The sequence below is a fragment of the Gopherus evgoodei genome, chromosome 8 (assembly GCF_007399415.2).
Source record: "Gopherus evgoodei ecotype Sinaloan lineage chromosome 8, rGopEvg1_v1.p, whole genome shotgun sequence".
In the NCBI taxonomy this organism is placed as follows: domain Eukaryota; kingdom Metazoa; phylum Chordata; order Testudines; family Testudinidae; genus Gopherus; species Gopherus evgoodei.
This window is the reverse complement of record NC_044329.1, coordinates 54,103,175-54,123,402: the sequence shown is the minus strand read 5'-3', so window position 1 is coordinate 54,123,402 and position 20,228 is coordinate 54,103,175. Positions and strand designations below refer to the sequence as shown.

General features: G+C 43.8%; 1 protein-coding gene across 6 annotated transcripts in view; it reads right to left on the bottom strand.

Annotated features, from left to right (window-relative positions):
• Window positions 1-20,228, bottom strand: part of RASAL2 (RAS protein activator like 2) — a 203,366-nt gene that overhangs the window by 15,319 nt on the left and 167,819 nt on the right. For 5 of the 6 annotated variants that reach the window (XM_030572633.1, XM_030572634.1, XM_030572636.1 and 2 more), the window contains 7 exons: window positions 19,352-19,906; window positions 16,812-16,956; window positions 13,222-13,366; window positions 12,049-12,285; window positions 11,156-11,357; window positions 8,123-8,322; window positions 6,198-7,062 (listed from right to left, as the gene is read on the bottom strand). In XM_030572633.1, coding sequence (XP_030428493.1) covers window positions 6,198-7,062; window positions 8,123-8,322; window positions 11,156-11,357; window positions 12,049-12,285; window positions 13,222-13,366; window positions 16,812-16,956; window positions 19,352-19,906 — 2,349 coding nt within the window. The remainder of the gene's footprint in view (window positions 1-6,197; window positions 7,063-8,122; window positions 8,323-11,155; window positions 11,358-12,048; window positions 12,286-13,221; window positions 13,367-16,811; window positions 16,957-19,351; window positions 19,907-20,228) is intronic. The other variant, XM_030572635.1, reaches the window with a different exon arrangement.

The window sequence follows — 20,228 nt, the reverse complement described above, 5'->3', positions numbered from 1 at the left end:
GATTAAAGACAGTACAAGACACTTCAGAAAGGAGATGGGCTTACATTTGAAGAGATGACTGTTTGGTGCTTGCTGATATGCTATGTGTTTGCAGATGCACTTTCCTTTTTATGAAAAAAGATCTTGTTACTGATTGGGTCCTGGCCATGTTCACCGTCTGCTAGCTAGCTTCCTGGTAAGGCTGTCTCAGTCCCCCTGTCACAGCACAAAAGATGAGGAAGTTTTTATTTGTAGCTTGCTTGTGAACGGCAGGTTTGTTACTTTGAAGAACTGAGGTGCTTAACTTGAGATGCAATTTTTCTTTAATACTTCTGTGGTTCATTGTATTAAAAATGCAAGTGTGTGTGGGTTACCGTGGAACTGTATGTAACTGCTCTAGGAGGAGGGAGATGCTAATGTAATTCCTACGGTTATCAGCCCTTGAAACTCCAAGAAAACCCCTTAGGTGAGGTGTTAAGGCCTGCTCCTGCCTGGCAGGGTTGGGGTGATTTCAGGCAAGCTTATTAATAATCATGTAGGTTCTTGTATGGTCTTTAATGTGTTTTCTCTGTAGTGCTTTTATCTTAAGAATGAAATACGCGTGCACCAAAAGAGCTGTGCGGTACCTATACATGGGGGCAGGCACACTGTTAACCTGCTATGAAGTGAAGATAAGCAGGTCAGCTTGCCTTTGCTAGGAACCAAACAGTGAAGGCAGGGAACTGTTCAGCCTGAAGATACCCCAGTCAGGAGGGAAAGATGGGTGCCCTTGTTGGACCATAGCGGAGAATATGGGCACAGATGCCCTGAAGTGAGAGACCAGAATTTCTAAATTCTGGGAAATATTGCTGTTGGGAGAGCAACATTGCTTTATTTCCCCAGCTTCCCTTTTGCGAAACTTGAAAATAAAGTTTCTTTCCTGCTTGCTTTCCTTTTTCTGTTAACATGGCAATTTGATGCCTTCTTTCAGCAGCAGCATTAAGGACAATACCAGCACATTGCTGGGGATAAGGCAATTTTGTTCTTCCCTATAAATATATTTTATATCTTATTACCAAGGGTCGTTGGCCCTGAGCAGAGAGGCTATGGATAACTATGGCAGCTCTGCTGAAATTTTGGCACTCAAACTCTTCCCTATGAAATAGGCCTAGAGTTACACCACAGAGTGGGCATACTCAGCCAGCACTGATGGAGAGCTGAGGGTGATGAATCATACTGTATGGTGAAGTGGCTAGTTGTTAATGTGGAGGGGCTTACTCTAGGAAGAAGGCAGTCCTGAGTCAAAGTCTGACCAACCACACGACCTACACCTCCTATGTTACTGTTTTAGACAGACAAGAAAAGAGGACCATTGTGGGCTGGGCTGGGGGCTTTGAGGTGTGTGTGTGGGGAAGTGGAGGCTACTGTAGTCTCTTCCACACTGGAGCTGTTGCTGATACAATAGAACCCCTGGAAACCACTCCCATCACTCTCCAGATCAGCAGCTACATGTGATCCCTTTCGAGCAGCTAAGTGTACTTTCCCACTAGGGCCAGCTATGTGCTGAGAGGTGGTGCTGCTACTGAGGCAGAGTGAGCAACTGTTAGGGCCCAGCTGTTCTGACCAGTCTTTATCAAGGTTCCCAGCCAAAGTCCACAAGCCTGCCACAGGGAAGAGAAGACAAAAGGGGGCATAATGTAGTGAGGCCCCAGAAGACTATGCCTTGTAAAGGCTGAGGGTACTCAGCAAGCTGCCACTGTGCAACAGGGGCAGAACACGGAGATCTAGAATGACGCTCTGGGACCTTCATGTGGAGGGCTTTGGATGCCAAAATCTCTCCACGAATGCAACAGGGGGTGTCCAACTACACAGATGGACACAGGTGTATGAGGACAGTGTTTATTAGTCACCTTGCCTGGATGGCAATAGAGCACTGAGTGATGTAGTTATCCAGGTCTGATATGAGCGATGGCCACTGGCTTTGCTGGAGGAGTGCAGTTTTTTTTGTTTTAATTTCTTAGTGGAGTAGTGGTAAACTAAAAATATGAGTATCTGAGGAGCAGGGGACATTCACCAACACATTATAACCATTTAAGATCAGCTAAATTATGAGTCCAAATGGGTCAGTGTCCTCCTTTTCATTTTTATCCCTCCTTCTCAAATGCATAAAGGCACTTAACTAGCTTCACATACTAAGTAATGGTCTGTAGAATTTCAGATTGTTGCCTCATTTAGTATTTTAAAAAGTGAGTGAGCTGTTGGGGTGACATCTTGCTTGCTATGTTTCAGGGAAGCATATCTTATAGGGGAGTTATAATATTTTACAATAAGAGCTTGCTCAGCCTCACATCAGGTCAGACATCCAAGTATGATTTCCAGTTCCAGTCTCTCTTAGGTCTTGTCTACACTGGCAGTTTACAGCGCTGCAACTTTCTCGCTCAGGGGTGTGAAAAAACACCCTCCTGAGCACAGCAAGTTTCAGCGCTGTAAAGCTCCAGTGTAGACAGTGCGCCAGCACTGGGAGCTACGCCCCTCATGGAAGTGGTTTTTGTTTTTGTTTTTTAAAGAGTGCTAAGAGTGCCGTGATCACACAAGCCACATTAAAGCACTGCAGCAGCAGTGCTTTAGAGTTGCCAGTGTAGACTAGTCCTTAGCTGCGAAACAGTTACTCAGCCATTGGTCTAGGGGATGCCTTAGCTCTGCCAACAATGATATCCTGATTCTAGCAACATGGAGCCCTGGCAGTGATGGGTCAGAGAGAATTTCAGGGCTTTGACAGAGATGGAGGCCCTCTGCCCGGAAAGAGAGAAATTTGTGGTGGAAAGGTTAATAACCCTCTCGGTGGCAGCATGACTGATATTGCTATTACTAGTGACCCTACTTTATACATATGCTCCTGCAGTTAGACTCTTCTCTTGACAGTACTTGCTGTGAGACAGACAGCAGAGAGAACATGGACCATGGGCAGCTCTGCCACCAATCAGCACCTCTCAGGAGTAAATACTGTTGTAGCTACTGGGAACTGCTAGAAGGCTTGAAGGATTTTGATCCTTAAAAACAAAATTGCTTTTTATTTTGGTTCTGGAGGGATAAGATCGCACAAGGATCAGGACAAACTGCATTAACGACCTCCTTCTAGACCTCTGGCTCACCAGCATATCCTTTCAGTTAACCTTTAAATTGAAGAATGGAATATTTTCAGAAATCAAATTCAAAAGCATGAACAGTTAGGACACCCACAAAGAAGCAGGCAGCAAAGGGTAAGATGCAATTTGAAAACACTAACACGAGTCCCAAGAGACAGTATTGCAGAAAAGAGGCCAGAGAGGGAAATTTATTCAATGCCAAAGTATCTCTGAAAATTCTATCCCCCACCTCCTCACTAAATGGAAATGAAAGACAGAAGCTAACGTCTCCCAGACGAGCAAACAGCCCTGCTCTGTGCTCTAAAACATATGAAACTTGCAAAGAGGTTGATAATTACAAATACCCACAAAGCAACACTCAGAGAGAACTCACCCAACTTATTTTTAAGCAAGAAAAAGAATTCCACAGTGATATTTGCAATTAAAAATATGCGGTGGAATTTGCTTCAAGAACAGGCTGGCCACTTAAGTCAGAACAGCTCAAGAAGCTTCTCAGTTGTCTGGGATACCAAACAACAGACCAGATTGATATCTGTGACGGAACTGGGAGTAAGGAAACTAACTGTGCTGGTGAAAAGAGTCAGTGTAGAAAAGGAAGGGTGGAAATCTGGGCAGACATATATAACTCAACTTTTATAATCTACAGGGCCAGTGGCATCAACATGACTGAAGGATAAAAGGAGATGGTAGAGAGAGGAGGAAAGTTTGTGACATCACTTTGACTCTGTTATTTCTAAGCAAGTGGAGGAAACTGCTTTACTTCATAGGAATATGGCGATCAGTACCTCAGAATGAAACAGACTCGAAAGGAGATTATCCAAGGAGTTGTAAACAGCCAACTGGGGATTTCTCAAACACGCAAAGGGCAGTGGCTATAGGTTTTCCCATGCATGCCCATATGCACGTGTATGTGCTGGAGAAAAGGGTCAGTAATATTTTTTAAAAGGCTGCTTTAAAAACAGCCTATATGGTTCCCTGCACCACTGCCTTCAAGCAAGTGTGTTTATTTTTCTAGCCATTTCCAGTAAAAGGCCTCAAGGAAACTATTTCCAGAGGGAATTCCTGTAAGGCACTACTTGCAGTACAGAATGAAGCTACCAGAAGAACACACACACTGTTTCACCTGGCAGCCGAAGCATTAGAAAAGCAGTTAGTGGATTTCCAAGTACAGCTCCTATTATACTGGGCTGAAGATTCCGCCCACCCCAGCAGTGGTTTAAACATCTAATATATGGTACCATCCAAGATACTGTATCTATCAACCCGCCTATACCCACTTACAAGACAAGCACCCAAAATGAGGGATGTGCACACAAAGGATATAAAAAACTTTAAACATTACGGGATTCATTTCTTTGGTATCAATATCATTGCCTAATAAGCTTGGCTTTGTGATTCAATATTTCCAATTTCAGTTACAGTGGTGAAAGCCAGACACCATATGGTAGTTTTCAAGCACTGATTGTTCTCGGGTTCCCAGATAGCAGGTATGGGTTGTCCTGCTTTTTCTCCCATACATTGCTAAAGGCCTCGTCTACATTTAAAAGTGTTTGTTGGTGTAGATACATACTGCTAGCGTGATACCAACAGGCTCTCCTGGTGGAGATGCAGCTAATACCAGCAAGCCAGTATAGTTCTACCAGCAAAAGGACATTTTGCTGTGCCGGTATAAGTGGAGTCTGTATTACCAGCTACCATAGCTGTCAGTTAAGGGTGCACTTTTTTTCACACTCTGAATCTGCTGACATCATTTCTAAGTGTAAACCAAGCCTAAGCGGTTGTAGCTTTCCCTTGCCACAAGTCCTCACTTGCACCTTTGTGACTTTCAGGATGGGACACTGCAGTGCCCTTTACTTGGACCTATCCACAAAGACCACCTGGAAGATTCAGCTAGTGCAGAATGCAGCCACCTGGCTCGCGTATTGTGTCAGCATGAGCACATTACTGCTGTTGTCAGAGAACTGCAGTGGCTTCCTTTCTGCTTCCCTGTGCAATTCAAGCTGCTGGTTTTAATATATTCCAGAGCTTCATTTCAAAGCCAGATAAGGTTACTGAATGACAACAATATACTTAGCTTTGATGTAAACTACAAAACTCTAGTACTGAAAAGCAAGGATATTAACAGTTAGGACATCATAAACCTTAAACTGCCTAGAAATGCACTGTTCTAACCTAGAGCAGAGAAATGAATACAGGACATCTTCATAAATCAGAGTTAAGGTGGTTGTGCTATGGACTGTTGGGTATTTGTATGGACTATCTATCTCAATTTCAGTATTTAAGTATTTCATTTCATGGGATACCACTACATTGTACAAATCAGTTAAAATATTTATCAGACACTTTTTTGTTCAATGCTATATAATTGCTGTTTGTTAAGAACAAAATTGTGTAAGATTGAACAGGCATAATGTTATTAACTTCTGGTAAAATTAAGTATGTGGATTTGCATATGAGGCCAATCAATATGCATTAGACATAAGTAAATATATATTTCTATTAAGTGTTTCCATTTTGTTCATATTCTGATATTACTGATGACAGAGTAGTGGAGGTTGGAGCTAAGGTTGTTGGGTTGTGACGAAATATACATTTCTTTACACTTGATGAGAATATTGCATTTGCTTAGCAGTTGGGCGACATGGATTCTATGCTATTCTTATCGATTCATTTCCCTCCTGTTCAGTAGGCAAATATACTGTAACTCAGCCATCTCAACTGGCTTTTGAAACAAAGCTTTTTGTTCTTGGAATTCTTCAGTTTTTGCTTCTTTGAACAAATTTGTCACTTTTCCTATTGCGAAGGTAAACTAAAAACACAGCTTTTTTAAATCTTAATTTGATTATCTTATGCTCATTTTATTTAACAAGTGAGAGTTGCTGGCCAAGGTAACAATGGTAGCAAGGCAAACCACAACCTGTGCCTGCGGCTCCTACCCATTCCAGCCTCTCCTCCCATAATACTAGAATCAGTTCACATTTCTTGTTTCACATTTAAATAAAGTAAGTGGAAAATGTTGAAGTGGGCAGTTTACCTTTGAGGGCTACAAATACAGAGAATGGACAAAATGTGGGAGAAGGACTTTGTTCCTACCTGCTGCGTCCGCTGCCGCTGAATTGCCCTCACTTTGGGGACAGGGCTTTCTCTGGAGGACGAGGACTGCTGCCGCGACCGGCTCCCATTCTGAACTGGCTCTGTCACCATTGCACCTGAAGCTGCTGACAGGCTCCCTGTGCTCCGCAAGGAAGCGCTATGTGGCAGGGACTGGGCAGGTGCTTTGGCCCTGGCGCCCAACCCAACCTGGTCCATTTTATGGATCTGTGCCTGCCCAGTGCTGTTCTGGCGGGGCAGAGCCATAGGTACATGCTTGTCTGGCACAGTGTGCCGTTTGGTAAAGTCCTCACTCTGTGTGCTGCGTTTGGTAAAGTCCTCCATGCTGCTGTTGCTGGGTCCACTGAGTTTGAAGTCTTCACTGTTACTTTGGCTTCGGGAGCTGGCAGTGCTTAAGTTCTCCAAGCTGGAGTCCACAGAGGCCTTTGGCATAGGTGGAGGAGGGTTGTTGAGCTGGTAAACCGGATTCTGGAAGGAGAGGGGCTGGAGGCTGCACTGCTGATTCAAGGCTGGGTGCAGCGGTCTCCTTACTTGGGGAGCGCTCTGTGGTGTACTCTGAGTCTCCCGCAGTTGTTTGATGTTGGCCACCTGTGTTATAGAGAGCTGGCTGCCTGCCAGACGCAAAGGCACATCGTGCAGGATGGATGCGTGATCACTGTGAGTTGCATGGGGATCCTGCAGGTCCATGAGGGAGACGCTACGTCCATTGGGCAGTATGGTCTCCCTCTCGTCCTTGTCTGAGTAAGTCATGCTCTGGGTGGATGCCTGCTGAACTAACAGTAAGGTTTTCCCTCGAAAATACCCATCTATATTTTCCTGGGTTGGAGAATTCAGTTTATGTGAGTCACTGTGGAGCAAATAGGCATCTGGTTAATTTTTAACCAGCCACAACCCCAGTTAATCTGTCCCAAAGATGCCCTTCTTCCTCAATTAACCCCCTTCCCTCTCTCTAAAAAAGCCTCAGGGAACTAGATATTTCCTTTTGTGAAGCTTTTTACTTTTCTCAAGTCACAATACACACGTCTCCAATTAGTTTAGCTTGAAGAATAAAGCCTTACTTAAGAACTGCCTGACTGTCTTCTCACAGGTAAAACTCAAACCATTCCCACTGATTTCTGCCCCCTCGGACATTGCTATGTTCCAGTTAGATTCCAAACCAGTCCAGACTTCTTTCACTCCTCCTCAGCCTCCCAGAACTTTAGGCTATACCTGTTCAATCTGTCTGAACAAGTAACTGCAGGAGTTGCTGAAGGCCCAGAAAGTAGACACATCTGAGACACAAAACAAAGCCTTACACTTGGCAGCACAAAGCATGGACAGATAAACCATTAGGTTGCAAGTTTTCATGAATTTCAGCCATCATCAGGCTTTTTGCTGGAGCTCTCCAGAATTGTAAGAATTACAAGGTGAGAAATGTAACACTAAATACAGAACAGATTATTTTTGCTATTCTAATATTTTCATTCTCCCTCAGCCTAACTATAACATGCATTTCTCAGTGCTATTGGAAAGGTAATCTAATCTCTAGAGTGAGATATTTCAATTAGCTTTACAGGATTTATATTGAGCTACACATTTTGTTTGTATCTTTTCATCTCATTGTACTTCACCCAGGTTTGCCAGTGGTATAATGTTTGGTTTTCAATATCCTAAGTCATTGACTTTAGGCAAACCCCAGCATCTTGGCTAAGTGCAAAGCTTACATGTCTTAGCACTAGTCCTCGCATATCTCAGTGGCATCCTGTCCTCCCTACTACAGACAGCAATTCTGAGTCCTAGAACGTACCTAGTTATAAATTTGGGGTGACTATGCTTGGACAGGGGTTCTCTTAACACAATCTTACAATCTGCCCGATCCTACATCCCTGCTGCTTCATATCTGCTCTTGAACTCTGGCTGTTACATACCTGTCAGCGGGGTCCTCGAATATCTTCTGAAGCCCTGAGGAGAGACTGCCACTGACATTTGGACTAGAGCTGTGCTCGGTGAAACGCCGCAGCTGCTGCTGTATTGGCGTAGGATTGGTCATTGACTTGGTGATATCAGCAAGAATGCGAGGGAGGGGTCCAAGTTTTGCCACGGTCGCCTGTAGGAAGGAATTTTCACCCTGATTGGACAATAAGCACCGCGACATCCGCCATTTTTTGATAACGATGCAGAGGGGTGGAGGTTGGAAGGAAGGAGGGTGGGTGTTTGTGTGTGGGTGTGGCAGGATCATAATGCATTGTTACGGAGCAGCGTAACCACGGCGACGAGATGAATGAAGGAGACGAAACAGGGTGCAGCAGACATTGAGGAAAGAAAAGGAAATAGAAAAGAAATTAGGATTGACTCCCAAAAATAAAATTCATGCTCAATAAAACCATACTATTGCCATTCCAACACAAAACTGTCATGCAAAGCAAACTAAATCCAGGGTGGAGTCAAGTTAAAAACTATAGTAACTGCTAATTAATGGGAATTCAGAGACTACAGAATCAGCTAATGGGAGGGAACTTTCCAGGCAAAAGGGGTCATGTGGTAAAAGAAATGCATGCCAACAGAGAACGGGGGGCGGGGGAGCTGGGCTGCATTCAGGGGATCCAGGAGAGAATTGCAAGGGTTTGGGGGAGAGAGGTTTCCATTTCATCAGCCTTCTCCTTTTGGCATTCTACACTGTCATATTTTGTACCAAGGTACTATCAAAAGCTGGGAGCTAACATGGCTTTCACCACTTCAAATGAAATTAAAATTAACGACATGAAAACTCCAGTAACATTCACTTCGGTGCATGGAAACTCCAGTAACATCCAACCTAATATTTTCATTTCAGCCAGTGACTAGCGCTTAGTTACCACCTTGCATCATTACACTTTGGCAAGGCCTCACACAACAGCAACTGACCATAAAGCAGAGTTCTACCAACACTATATCCCTGTAGTGGAGGCTGCTGTTCAGATTTTCTGTTCTTCTCTGGAAATCTGCCCTGAGTTTATAAGGTGACTTTGGCATCTACACTAGTAGGAGTGCGGGTAGAGGGTAAGGGAGGTATTATCACACAGTAAAGCTCATTACAAAGACTGCTTTCCTGTGAAAGACCGGTTCCACACCCCCCAGAAACAGGCATCCAATCAGTTGTCTACAGTGGAAAGTTACTTTACACCCACTTGTTTCTCCCAATTATTTCTCCTTTATTAAAACCTCCAGCTTTTCTTGGTAACTTAATTTATTCCCTTTCCTAGTCCCTGTAATCATTGCCCACAGTGAAGCAACATGGCAGTGTAACATTAACCCTTAATTCCCATTTTAGCACAAACAAAACCCCTTTTCCCAAACCTGTTAGGATATACTGATACATCTGCACTGGGAAAAGTGCACAGTATACGCTAGCTTAATACTGTATCCACTTCCTGCCTGCACTCCCAAGTCATATATCACTTGTCTGCATTTTGAGAGCAATTCCACGGCCCCCAGTAACTATGAGATAAGATCTGATACCGCCAAATTCATAAGTCCAGTCCAGTTCTAAGGAGGGCTTTTCCCTTTTTCCTTCTGACAGTGCCAGAAACTTTCAGTCTTTGGGCCAGATCTTCAGTTGAGGTAAACTGGCAATGGCCCGATATACATGAACTCAGGATCTGCCCATATGTGTTCAGGTAGTCATTCCAGTGGCCTCAGGAAAGCAATCTTTGTAGGAGAGATTTTACTGCATATGACATTTAAAGTGCAAAAATATATGAGTGTAGATGGGAAACTGACAAAGAAATCCAAAAATCCTTATCAAACTAAAATGCGTGTTTTTATCTTCATGCATCAAGGGCATTTAGATTTACTCTACTACATCAACACGAATAATTTTATACTGTACCAGTAGGAAATAAATCTTTGAATAAATCACTATTTCTCCAAAACTTGCTAGTAACAAAATATTATTAGCAGCTCTCTGCAGACAACTCATCTCCAATTTGAAAAGAAAAGACCTTACAGGTACGGTGTAAATGGAATCTGGGACTGCAGACAACATAATGTGGATTTGAAACTCTGCAATGTGATGAGAATAGCCAAATGCTTGTAAACATGTAAAAATGGCAAAATCTTATTCAAGAACTCTGTTCCTTGTGTCCGAGTCCTCTCCCTGCTTACCAGTTTTTAATTCTATTGGCTCTGAAAAGCCCACATGGCTAGGGAAAAGCAAGCCAGAATCTGTTTCATGCATCAGCCAATTTGCCAGCTAAAGGCTGACGACAGAATGTCCATTACCCGTGATGAAGTAGGTAGCAGAATAGACACAGCCTGGTTTTCAGATCTCAGGAGCTTGCAGTGTTGGCTCTTAGAGAATCAGCTTCACCATGCACAATGTGGGGCATGTAAAAATACGAATGGGACAGGGCATACATGGGGAACCTGACCTAATGCTAAATCTGAACCAAAGTCTGTTGAAATCAGCAGGAAGATTCCCAGAGACTGCAATGGACTTTGGCTCAGACCCTTAATAAAAACACTGCTGTTAAACTACTCAAATCTAGGAGGAGGAGGAAAGCCTAAGAAGTGAATGTGCAGCAATGAATTGTCTCCACTGATATTCTCATTTCCATCCACGCCATGCCCTTTTTACCCTGCACAGATGTGAGTGAGGGTGTGGGTGTTCAGGGAGGCTTCATATCACTGTGCAGAGGACAACACTGAACACCCAGCCTCTGCAAAGCATTTACACTTGTGCTGGAGCACAACTCCCTTGCACATCCTGTGCAAGGCCTCACAGGTCCTGCAGGAGCTAGGCCTTGATCTGGAATCATTGAAAGGATAAACGCCACAGTCACATACTTTTCTAAAGACTGACTGAACTTTAGAAAGTTTCCCCCTAAAATAGGACTTGGCTGCTCCTTGGGCATTTCCTGGTGTTGACAGTTGCTATGGTACCATTGCAGAATCCACCCTCCCAGCCCTTGGGCCTGCTTTACCTTATCAAGTTGGGACACAACCTCCCATAATAGGGAGTGCAAAACTGAAAGCTCCCTGCCCAGGTCAATGTAGCCTTCAAACCCAGGGGTGTTTGAGATGGTGTCTGGGTTAGAGATCTCCAGCAGAAAGCGCTTCATTCCCCCCCATTCATGTTCCAGGAAATCATTCATGAAGGCCATGTACTCCTCTTTATTACCAAACCTAGAGAGAGAGAGAGAGAGAGAGAGAATGACCTCCACACAGAATACAACAGATGAGTGGTCAGATAATTATTCTAATGCTTTCCCCTTCATCTTTCTTCCTGGGGTAGGAGAAGAGAGAAGAGGGGCAAGTGACTGAAGAATCCTACTGCTTTGCTTGACTCATCTGGGTACTAACAATCCACTGTTCATACCACTAGGCACTACCACTGCCCCCCACATACACTACCCTTTTTGGAGACTCTGGGCATATGTCCTTTGCATCATTCCTTTAGCTGGGAGTTTGGATAAAAGGAGTTACCACCTTCAAGTAACCTGTATTGAATTCTACTTGTATTCTTCATATGAGATCAAATGAAAACCAAAGTATATATGTACTTACACAGAAAACACCTGACTCTGTTCTCAATTACAACAGTTTACACCAGTGTCATTTTACTGACTTCAGTGACTACTCCTGAAAACAGAATCAGGCCAACAGTGTACACATGTCAGTACTCTTCTTGGTTTATGTAGCCACGCACTGTGTGGGTGGAAAAGCATCCTCCCCATTCCAAGTTTCACAGAGCATTCCTAGGATTTAGCTTTAGAATTGCATTTGCACAGAGCTTTCCTTTCCTCAATAATATGCAGTGAGACTGAGACCCCTGGACATTTTGTTGTTTCAGGGCTAATATGCTACTGCCACCTACTTAGCAAAATTGGCGAGGTTCTGAATGACTTTAGCAATGAGTGTCAGAGTGCGAGATGTCCGGTCGTCAGGATACTCCTGCATGAGACTGAAGAGACTAGGGGACATGATAGCCGGGCACAGGAAACGGAGGAAGAGTGAGGCGCTGATCAGGCGTTCACTGATGTCCTGCTTGCCCCGACTGAGGCACTTCTGCTTCCAGGATGCAAACACCTCTTTCAGCTCACGAGGAAACACACTGCAAACAATTAAATCAATCAATAAAATGAAAAAGGTGTGAAATGTAACAGGTTGAACTGACGGCCTGTCACAGGAAATGCAAAACCATGAGAAACAGAAACACTGGCTATTCTGTTATTTCAGCCCAGCAAATGTTATTAGGTTTCTAGTCTTAGCTCCCAGATCACCATTTTAGTTGGTACACTTAAGTATTACTCAAAGCATTTCTCTAGAAGATATAAAACTAAATCCTTTTCAATCACTTTGATTTACGGGTTAAGAAATGTTCATCCCTAGTTTGAAGTGAATGGCAAATTGGTTTGTAAAAATTCAGATACACTGAACTGTTGCTCATTTCTATAATTGGACTTAAGATTTTGAATGCTGAGTTAACCCTTTTTTTTTTTTAATTGCTTTTCATTTGATCTGGCCTGAAGCAGAAAAGCCAGTATTTCAACATTTCCAGCTTGATCAGAAGTCGACACTAATAGAAATCTCCTGTGAAGCTTTTTCCCTACAATATAATTTCCATACCACTTTTGCAGATCTAAGAGGTCTGAAAAACATTTCACATAAGCATCCAAGCTATCAGCTGCTTATTCAAACTTGAACTTCTGAAGTTTAGTTTTCAAGTTACCCCCATTGATTCAATCATCATTCACTATTTCTCCATTGCCACAGTAAATATTTCAAGGGACATTCCCATATGATACAGTACTTAGGACTGAGTATGGTGTCAGTACTCCTTGTTTCGACGGAACTTTTCTTTGCGATGTTGTGTAGAGAGTGGTTAGCCACAGGAACCCAAGCTCCTATAATACATGGAAGTATATTTGTCCTCAGTCTCACAACAACTGCTGCTTTCCCATATTTTGGGGAGAGAGGGATACTATTTTTGCCTTTCCTAACGAAATGGTCAAACCAAGTGGCCAATGAGTGAGAGGCAGGTGCTCACCAGTAGGAGTTGATAATCTTGCAAAAGGCCAGCTCACAACACATTTTCAGGTTGCTCTGATGATCAGTTAATTCAGTGGATGAACATTTGCTGGGATCAACTTCACAGTTCTCATCTGACTCATACAAAGCCTTGATGAATTCTCCTGTAAGGAAAGAGGGTTACAAACAGTGGCAATTACAGAAAAGTCTTCTTGATGTATCTTTAAATCCTGTTTATGCCTCTCCTTGGCAACTGCATTTTCTGCACCCAGCATCTGCAGTGAGGTAGTCTCCAAACACCAGATGTGGAGTGCATGACTCCTCATAACTGTTTTCAAACACAGCATTTGCCATACCAGATCAGGCCATTGGTGCTCTAGCCAACAGCAAATCCCACTCGTCTCCCCTCCCAGAATAATGAATCTAGCCAGCTGTGCAACTGCTGTACATTGGGGGACAGGGACGATGAGAGGGAGAATTCCTTTCTGACCTCTGCAAGATATCAGCTTACACCCTAAAGAATGATTATCCTTACCTCTTTTTGCATAAATACAAATGTTATTAGCAATCATAAAATTATCCATCCCTTTAAATTAGTTCTAAATTTACTGTATTTTAATTTCATTGAGTGTCACCTGGTTCTTGCATTATGAGTCATGGTAAAAGAGGAGGATTCACCAGTTTTCACTCTGTTCTTTGCAACTGTGAATAATTCAATCCAGGTTAACCAATCCTGGTTTATGCAGTCTTGTCATCCTTACATCTTGCAGAATCTTTGCCGCCTATTTCTAGCGCTTTTAAATTTCTACCCTCTCTTTCTTAAAGTGAGGCAATTGAAATTGGAAACACAACTTCAGACTGGGCATGGTGGGGCCTCCATTGGTTGATATTCTGTAATGTCAGTGTATTTTCTACTCTCTCTCATATGGACTCCAGCATACTCATTACTTTTTAAACTGCTGCTGTACACTGGGTATCTTCCCTTATCTGCTTAATGATTCAATGACTCCTGAGTTGTGTCCTCACTTTGGAGTTTATGCCAGAAGGACTGTCTGTGCAAAAACTGTTTAAGAAACAAACACAAAACCCCCAAACCAAACTACCAACAGCTTTGTAAGCAGGACAGGTAGTACATTTACCCAAATCTTTTCACCCGGGCTTGCTGGGTTCAGGCTAAGAGACTGTTTCATTGCTATATAGATTTCTGGGCTCAGGTTGGAGCCCAATTTGGGACCCTCCCACATCTACATGACAGTGAAATAGCCCTGCAGCCTCAGTCGGCTGGCATGGATCAGGTACAGCTGTCTAGTCACTGTGTAGACATACCCAATGTTGGGATAGCACTTGTGGCTGGGATTACTTGTTTGGCAGTGGCATGTGTCAAGAGCAAAGCTTGCGGGGGGGGAGGCGGGGGGGGGGCAGGGAGGAACGGCACAGAGCCAGCAGTGTCTCTGTGCAGGTAAGACACGTAGACAAGCAGGATGAGTCTGCTAGGCTTGCTGGGAGGGGGGTAAGGCTAGGAAGGCAGGAAGTTGGGGGGGTTGGGGTGAGTGCTGCTATGGGGATGTAGGTCGTCTGGCCTAGGAGAGCAGAAGTCAGGTCTAGTGGACAGAGCAGGTGTCCAGGTTGGGGAATGGCACCAAGGGTCAGCACGAGAGTTGATTTCTAATTACCAGAGTCAGGGGTCGAGCCAGAGTCAGAAGCAAGAATTGAAGCTGAGGGTCAGGGCTGAGGTCAGATACCAAAAGTCAGAGCCCAGGGTCAAGCCAAAGTCAGGGCTGGAGGCTGGGGTTGGAGCCAGGACTGGTCATTGATGGCTGGAAGTGAGGGCAGGCACTAGAGGAGAGGCAAGGATCAAGCATGGGGATGGAGCACAGTGGGAACAGGAGCGAAGACACGAGTGAGACAGGAGTGGAGCAGGAATCAGGAACAGGGTTGGGTACAAGAACAAGCAGGGTCCAATGTAGCCACAAGAAGAAAATCACCTTGTTGCTTGGGCAAACTTTCTGTGCCACCTTCTGGCTTAAATAGCATGGTTAGAACAACTGGCAGAGCTGGACAATCCTCCAGTCAGGGCTCCTGTGGATGGTGCCTTGACTGAGGCTATAGTCCTACTAGCTTCTTGGCCCACCAGGTTTCAGCAGACCTTGGGTGGAGGACAGGATGCAGTTGCTGTCCATGGACTCCTAGGTCTGGGTTCGAGATCTTGGACATCACAAGAGCAAGAGCTAAGCATGTAGGCTGAGATGAGCAACTAGAGAACAACTGATTCTGTTCTTTTCCCTGAGTAAAGAGCACTTCAAACAAGCACCCTCAAAGGGTCCCTGGAACAGCCTGAAGCAGGTTCTTCTGGTTTGTGATGCTCACTAGCCTCACAACCTCATTCTCTCCAGCTGGCCACATGTAACCCTAAATATTTCTGTTTACATCTGGTGCAGGATTAGAAGGTTAGGGTGGGATTAAGAGAAATATGACTGTCAGGGTATTGAATTAATTGCTTAAAAGCAGAGGTCATGACCAAAGCTTGTGACTCAGAAGGCCACCCTGCAAATTTACCAGTAGCTCAATGCTGCACCTAATGTGTATGCAAATTGTCAAATCTTTATTATAATACATACATGCACCCAATCCTAATACCGGCTTGGACTTGTACCTTCCTTGACAAATGAACAGGAACAGCTTGGTTGGAGGTTCCCCAGCAATAAAATCCAGCGGATGATAAGCTATGCCTTCAGCCTCACACCCCTAGGTGCATATCAGTTTTCAGGTGGCACTTCGGGCTGCCCTGCTGTATGGAACATCTTCAACATTATGGTTCCTTTCCCCCACCAAAGGGGCTATGCAAGTTTACGCAGAACACTACTGACCCTTTCTGGAAATTTCCACTTAGCTTCTTTCATCTGGTATTATACGTGATACTGGATTCACCAGCAATGTCCAGATGCAAAGCTTACACAATGCAAAAGCACTGAACTTCATCTATGTTGTCAGTATCTTTCCTAGTTGTTAGGTTATCAAAATCACTTTTATTCCTATTCACATACTCCATAATCATAAGGAAGAGATATGACATTTAAATCAATAAGGAGAATCAAGGGAAAAGATGGTACCTAGAAAAATGTAGAGCATTGGTATGAGATAACCATTAAACAAGACACCTTAATCCACACAGAAGCGAGTGTGAACTTTTTTCAGCTGCTGCAAATCTTAGGAGCCAAATCTTGTTTCTGTGCTCCATAAACACAAAGGGCCCAGATGCAGCAGAACCAGTGAGGTTCTACTGCACATGGTGAGAAAGCAGCATTTCAGGAGTACATGCAAGGGACATGTCACAAGTCCCCTAGGTGAAAGATTCCTGTGCTGCTGTATGCACTGGCTGAGGCCAGTGGATCTGGTGCTACGTGGTAAGGGGCCTGGATCTCAGTACGTGGGGTTCCTAGAGCCACAGAACCAACTCCAGCCTTGAGGCTGGAGTAGCAGTCAATGCATTTCTCACCAGGATACTCAAAGAACAACCAAGTTACTTGGCGGATTGCTCTGACAGTGTTTGGCTCTAGGTTCTGGGAAAGAGAGAGAGAGAGAGAGAGAGAGGGACTGGAATGTTCTTACCTAATGCATCATGAAGATACTTCTGTCCTACCAGCTTCAGGTACTCCTCAATGGCTTTGGTGGCAAGCGTATTCTCCCTGAAGATCAAAACATCATGCTCCCCACAGCGATCTACCTCAGACATCACCAGATCGGTCAAGAAGTCCTGAGGGAAAAAATCCAGCAGGAATAAGGTTTATTAACCAAACCGAATCATGCTATGCTTTTTAAATGACTTTAGAACCCAGATGGGAAGAGTAAAAGGAGCCCTGAACTCCTCAAAACAGGATGAGAGGATAATTGAACTGAAGTGCCTGGCCTCAGGGAAGGTACGCAAATATTACAGCACCGGGGCTATACAGATTAGCTAGAATAGCAGCTGGGACTGGTGGGTAAAATTACAAAGGTGGAAGCAAGCCTCTAAATAAAAAATCCCTACAACTAAGCTTTTTTTGACATTTTATGATATACTCACTCCTCCATGGCTGACATGTTATTATCATGATTTACTGATGCACATTAGAGATAACTACCTGTGTGTTTCCCTGCTATCCAAACTCAAATATCAGGAGGAAAGCAAATCCAAATTTTTACTGAATACAGGAATTTTATTAAGAAGGATTTAGACCAAGAAAATTAATGAGCATAAAATGGGCTGGGGATTTGGGAGACAAAGTTAGCACTCCTACTATGCCTTGATTTAGCATTGTGTTGAACTGCATTCAGGTATCAGGCAGGCCAGACAGAACAATGGGCAAGAATCAAAGCAGACTGCAAGCTCCTAATACAGGACCCCATCCTGCAGTGGTGACTGAATTCCTCAGCTGCTTACTCCAGCAGGAACAGAGGGCACTCAGCATCCCACAGGAAGCAACCAGCCCCTTCCAGAATCCACCCTCAGACACTGTAAGGCTCCTGGGGGCAGAGACCAAATTTTCGTTTGTTTTCTACATATTTCAACATCCCATCAAGCCTCCGTGAATAATACAACAGAAGCTTGCTAATCTGCAGAAAAAAAAGTGGCAGCCTCTCACACATCCCTAAAATGCTACTTCACAAAATTTACTGAAGCACATTACTAGTATACTAGGAAGTCTCCAATAACTACAATCAAACTACATTATCCTTGCTTTATTGTTATTTACTTGCCTTTTATTTTCTCTAAAAATTGGAAACAGTTTTCCCAATCAGTGTAAATTAGTGAGATTCAAGTGTAACAACAATATAACAAAATCCTGGATTGCTCACTTGAGAGCTCCGGGTTGTAATATCCTACGTCATAAGATTTCACCAGTACGTTAGAATCCAAAATACAAGCACTACAAAGGCAGAGCTTTAACATGCTAATTTACTTATCTGTTGCAAGGAACATTGAGGGAATCTGGAGATGGCTTGCCAGAATTATTACAGTTCAATGCTACAGGAGCTACTCTAGCTGTAAACTGCTCTAGATCAGACAATCAAATGATATTGTCTGAATTCTCATCACGCTTGATCATAAAGGACATTCTATTGAGAGGGACATGTGCCATGGAAGATGGTAAATATAGTATATAAAAGTTAAAGGATTATGTAAACATTCCTGTCCACACACAATACCTGACTCATTCAAGTTTGGCTGTGCTTTAAAAACTCAGGGTAGCTGGTACAGCTGGGGGTCATAGAGGCTAGAGCTTGGGCACCACTTTCACTCAGGCTGGTAATCTACCTGCTTTGCAGTGACAAAGTGACCCCTTGAGCAGGATAGTCCTCTAATGTCTTCCGACAATGCCCCGCGTACCCAGAAGGACAGACATGTTGGGATACAATCATAGAGCAGCTCAGCTTATTGCACATGAAGAACCATGGGATATGCCTGAGAAGTCTGAGCGACACACACAAGTGAGTGCAGCACCAGTGTAAGGATGCAGCAATGCGGGTATGGCTTTTCAGGGTGGCTACTCACAATCCAGCTAGGCTAATCCAAGTGCTAATCATCCATGTTAACTGTGGTGAATCCTTGCTGTGTTCACTGTTTATAAGACACATTGACAAAATTTTATTTGCAAGCCCCTTGATGCTACAGTGTTCATGATGCATCACCTATCCAGCAATGCAGGAAACAGTTCTATGTACTCAAGGTACAAACGTAACATTCTGTGATGGTAGGATGCTATGAAGTCCTTCCACCTACATGGCTAATGTTTTAACCCTGCAATAATTATCTCCTCTAAGTGTCTACATCTAGCTCTTTGAAATATATTCGCACTTACAGATTCTACTTTTGCCTTTGGTAATGAGTTGCACACCTATATTGCCTTCCTTTTATATAGGATTTGCCCACGCTCACTCTGCTTTGCTTTACTTTGCTTCCCCTCTACTGTCTCTCCCCTTTGGTAGTGTTCCCCTCCTCTAACTCCCATTCTCAGGGCTGTACACCTCTTATACTAGTTCCATCTTAATCTCTACTTAAATTTATGCAAACCCAGCCTTCCTAGTCTGTGAAAAAAAAATTTTTTTAAACCCACGAGAAATGCTTATGAGCCTCAGGAATCATTGTGACATGTTCCTTCTGCTCTTACCTTGGCTCTGCCAGTGCTTTGAAGAATGTGCACCAAAGCACAGGCCATCTCCTCCTTGTTCCTCACGCTGATCACAGGCTCCAGCACTGAGCACAGCATGGTGTAGTTGTTAGTAACAAACTCTGCAAATTCTTTGTACTGTTCCATGGGGAGGATGGTGATGGTCTGGTATCGGGACTTGATCCGAATGGAAGGCCCCCCTGATTTCCCTTTATTGGGCGTAGGTGTGCTGACTGGGTACCACTTTTCCACAAACTGACGGCCAGTCACACTGGCCATGGGGATGTTGACCAGTCCTACATAGTTATTCTTGTCTTTTTTCTTCTTCTTCTCCACATCCTTATAGATGTGAACTGTGATGCTGTGGAGGGGCGGGAGGCCATAGAACTCAAAGTGTTCGCCCCAGAAGATGTTGTCTGCTTTTGTTTTGCTGGTGGTGCGGGCAAACAGGGTGTCGTCAAGGCACAGCTCACAGAAGTATTTCTTCTTGGGGGCCAAGTCCTTGGCCTCAATGATCCAGAGACGGAGCACATTCTCAGCTCGACGGCAGTTGTCCTGTGCAGAACAAAAAGCTCAGTGTTGATTTAGAGAAAGTGATGAGGAAAAAGAGCATATTCTTTTCAAACAGAAAACACTGATCACGCAGTGAGTGTATTTTATACATTGCCACTTGATCACCTTTGAATCAATTTGATCAAATTGGTTCAGAACACAAACTTGCTCTTCGCTTCTGCCATTAAGAAGATGGCAGATTCATAAAATTTCTGGTAACTCAGTAAAAGAAATGTTTTTGTTTAAAAACACAGACAGAAATCACTCTGTTACCAAGAGCTATCTCCTCTATTGGGCTATGACGCTCTGTATCCTTGCTCCTGGG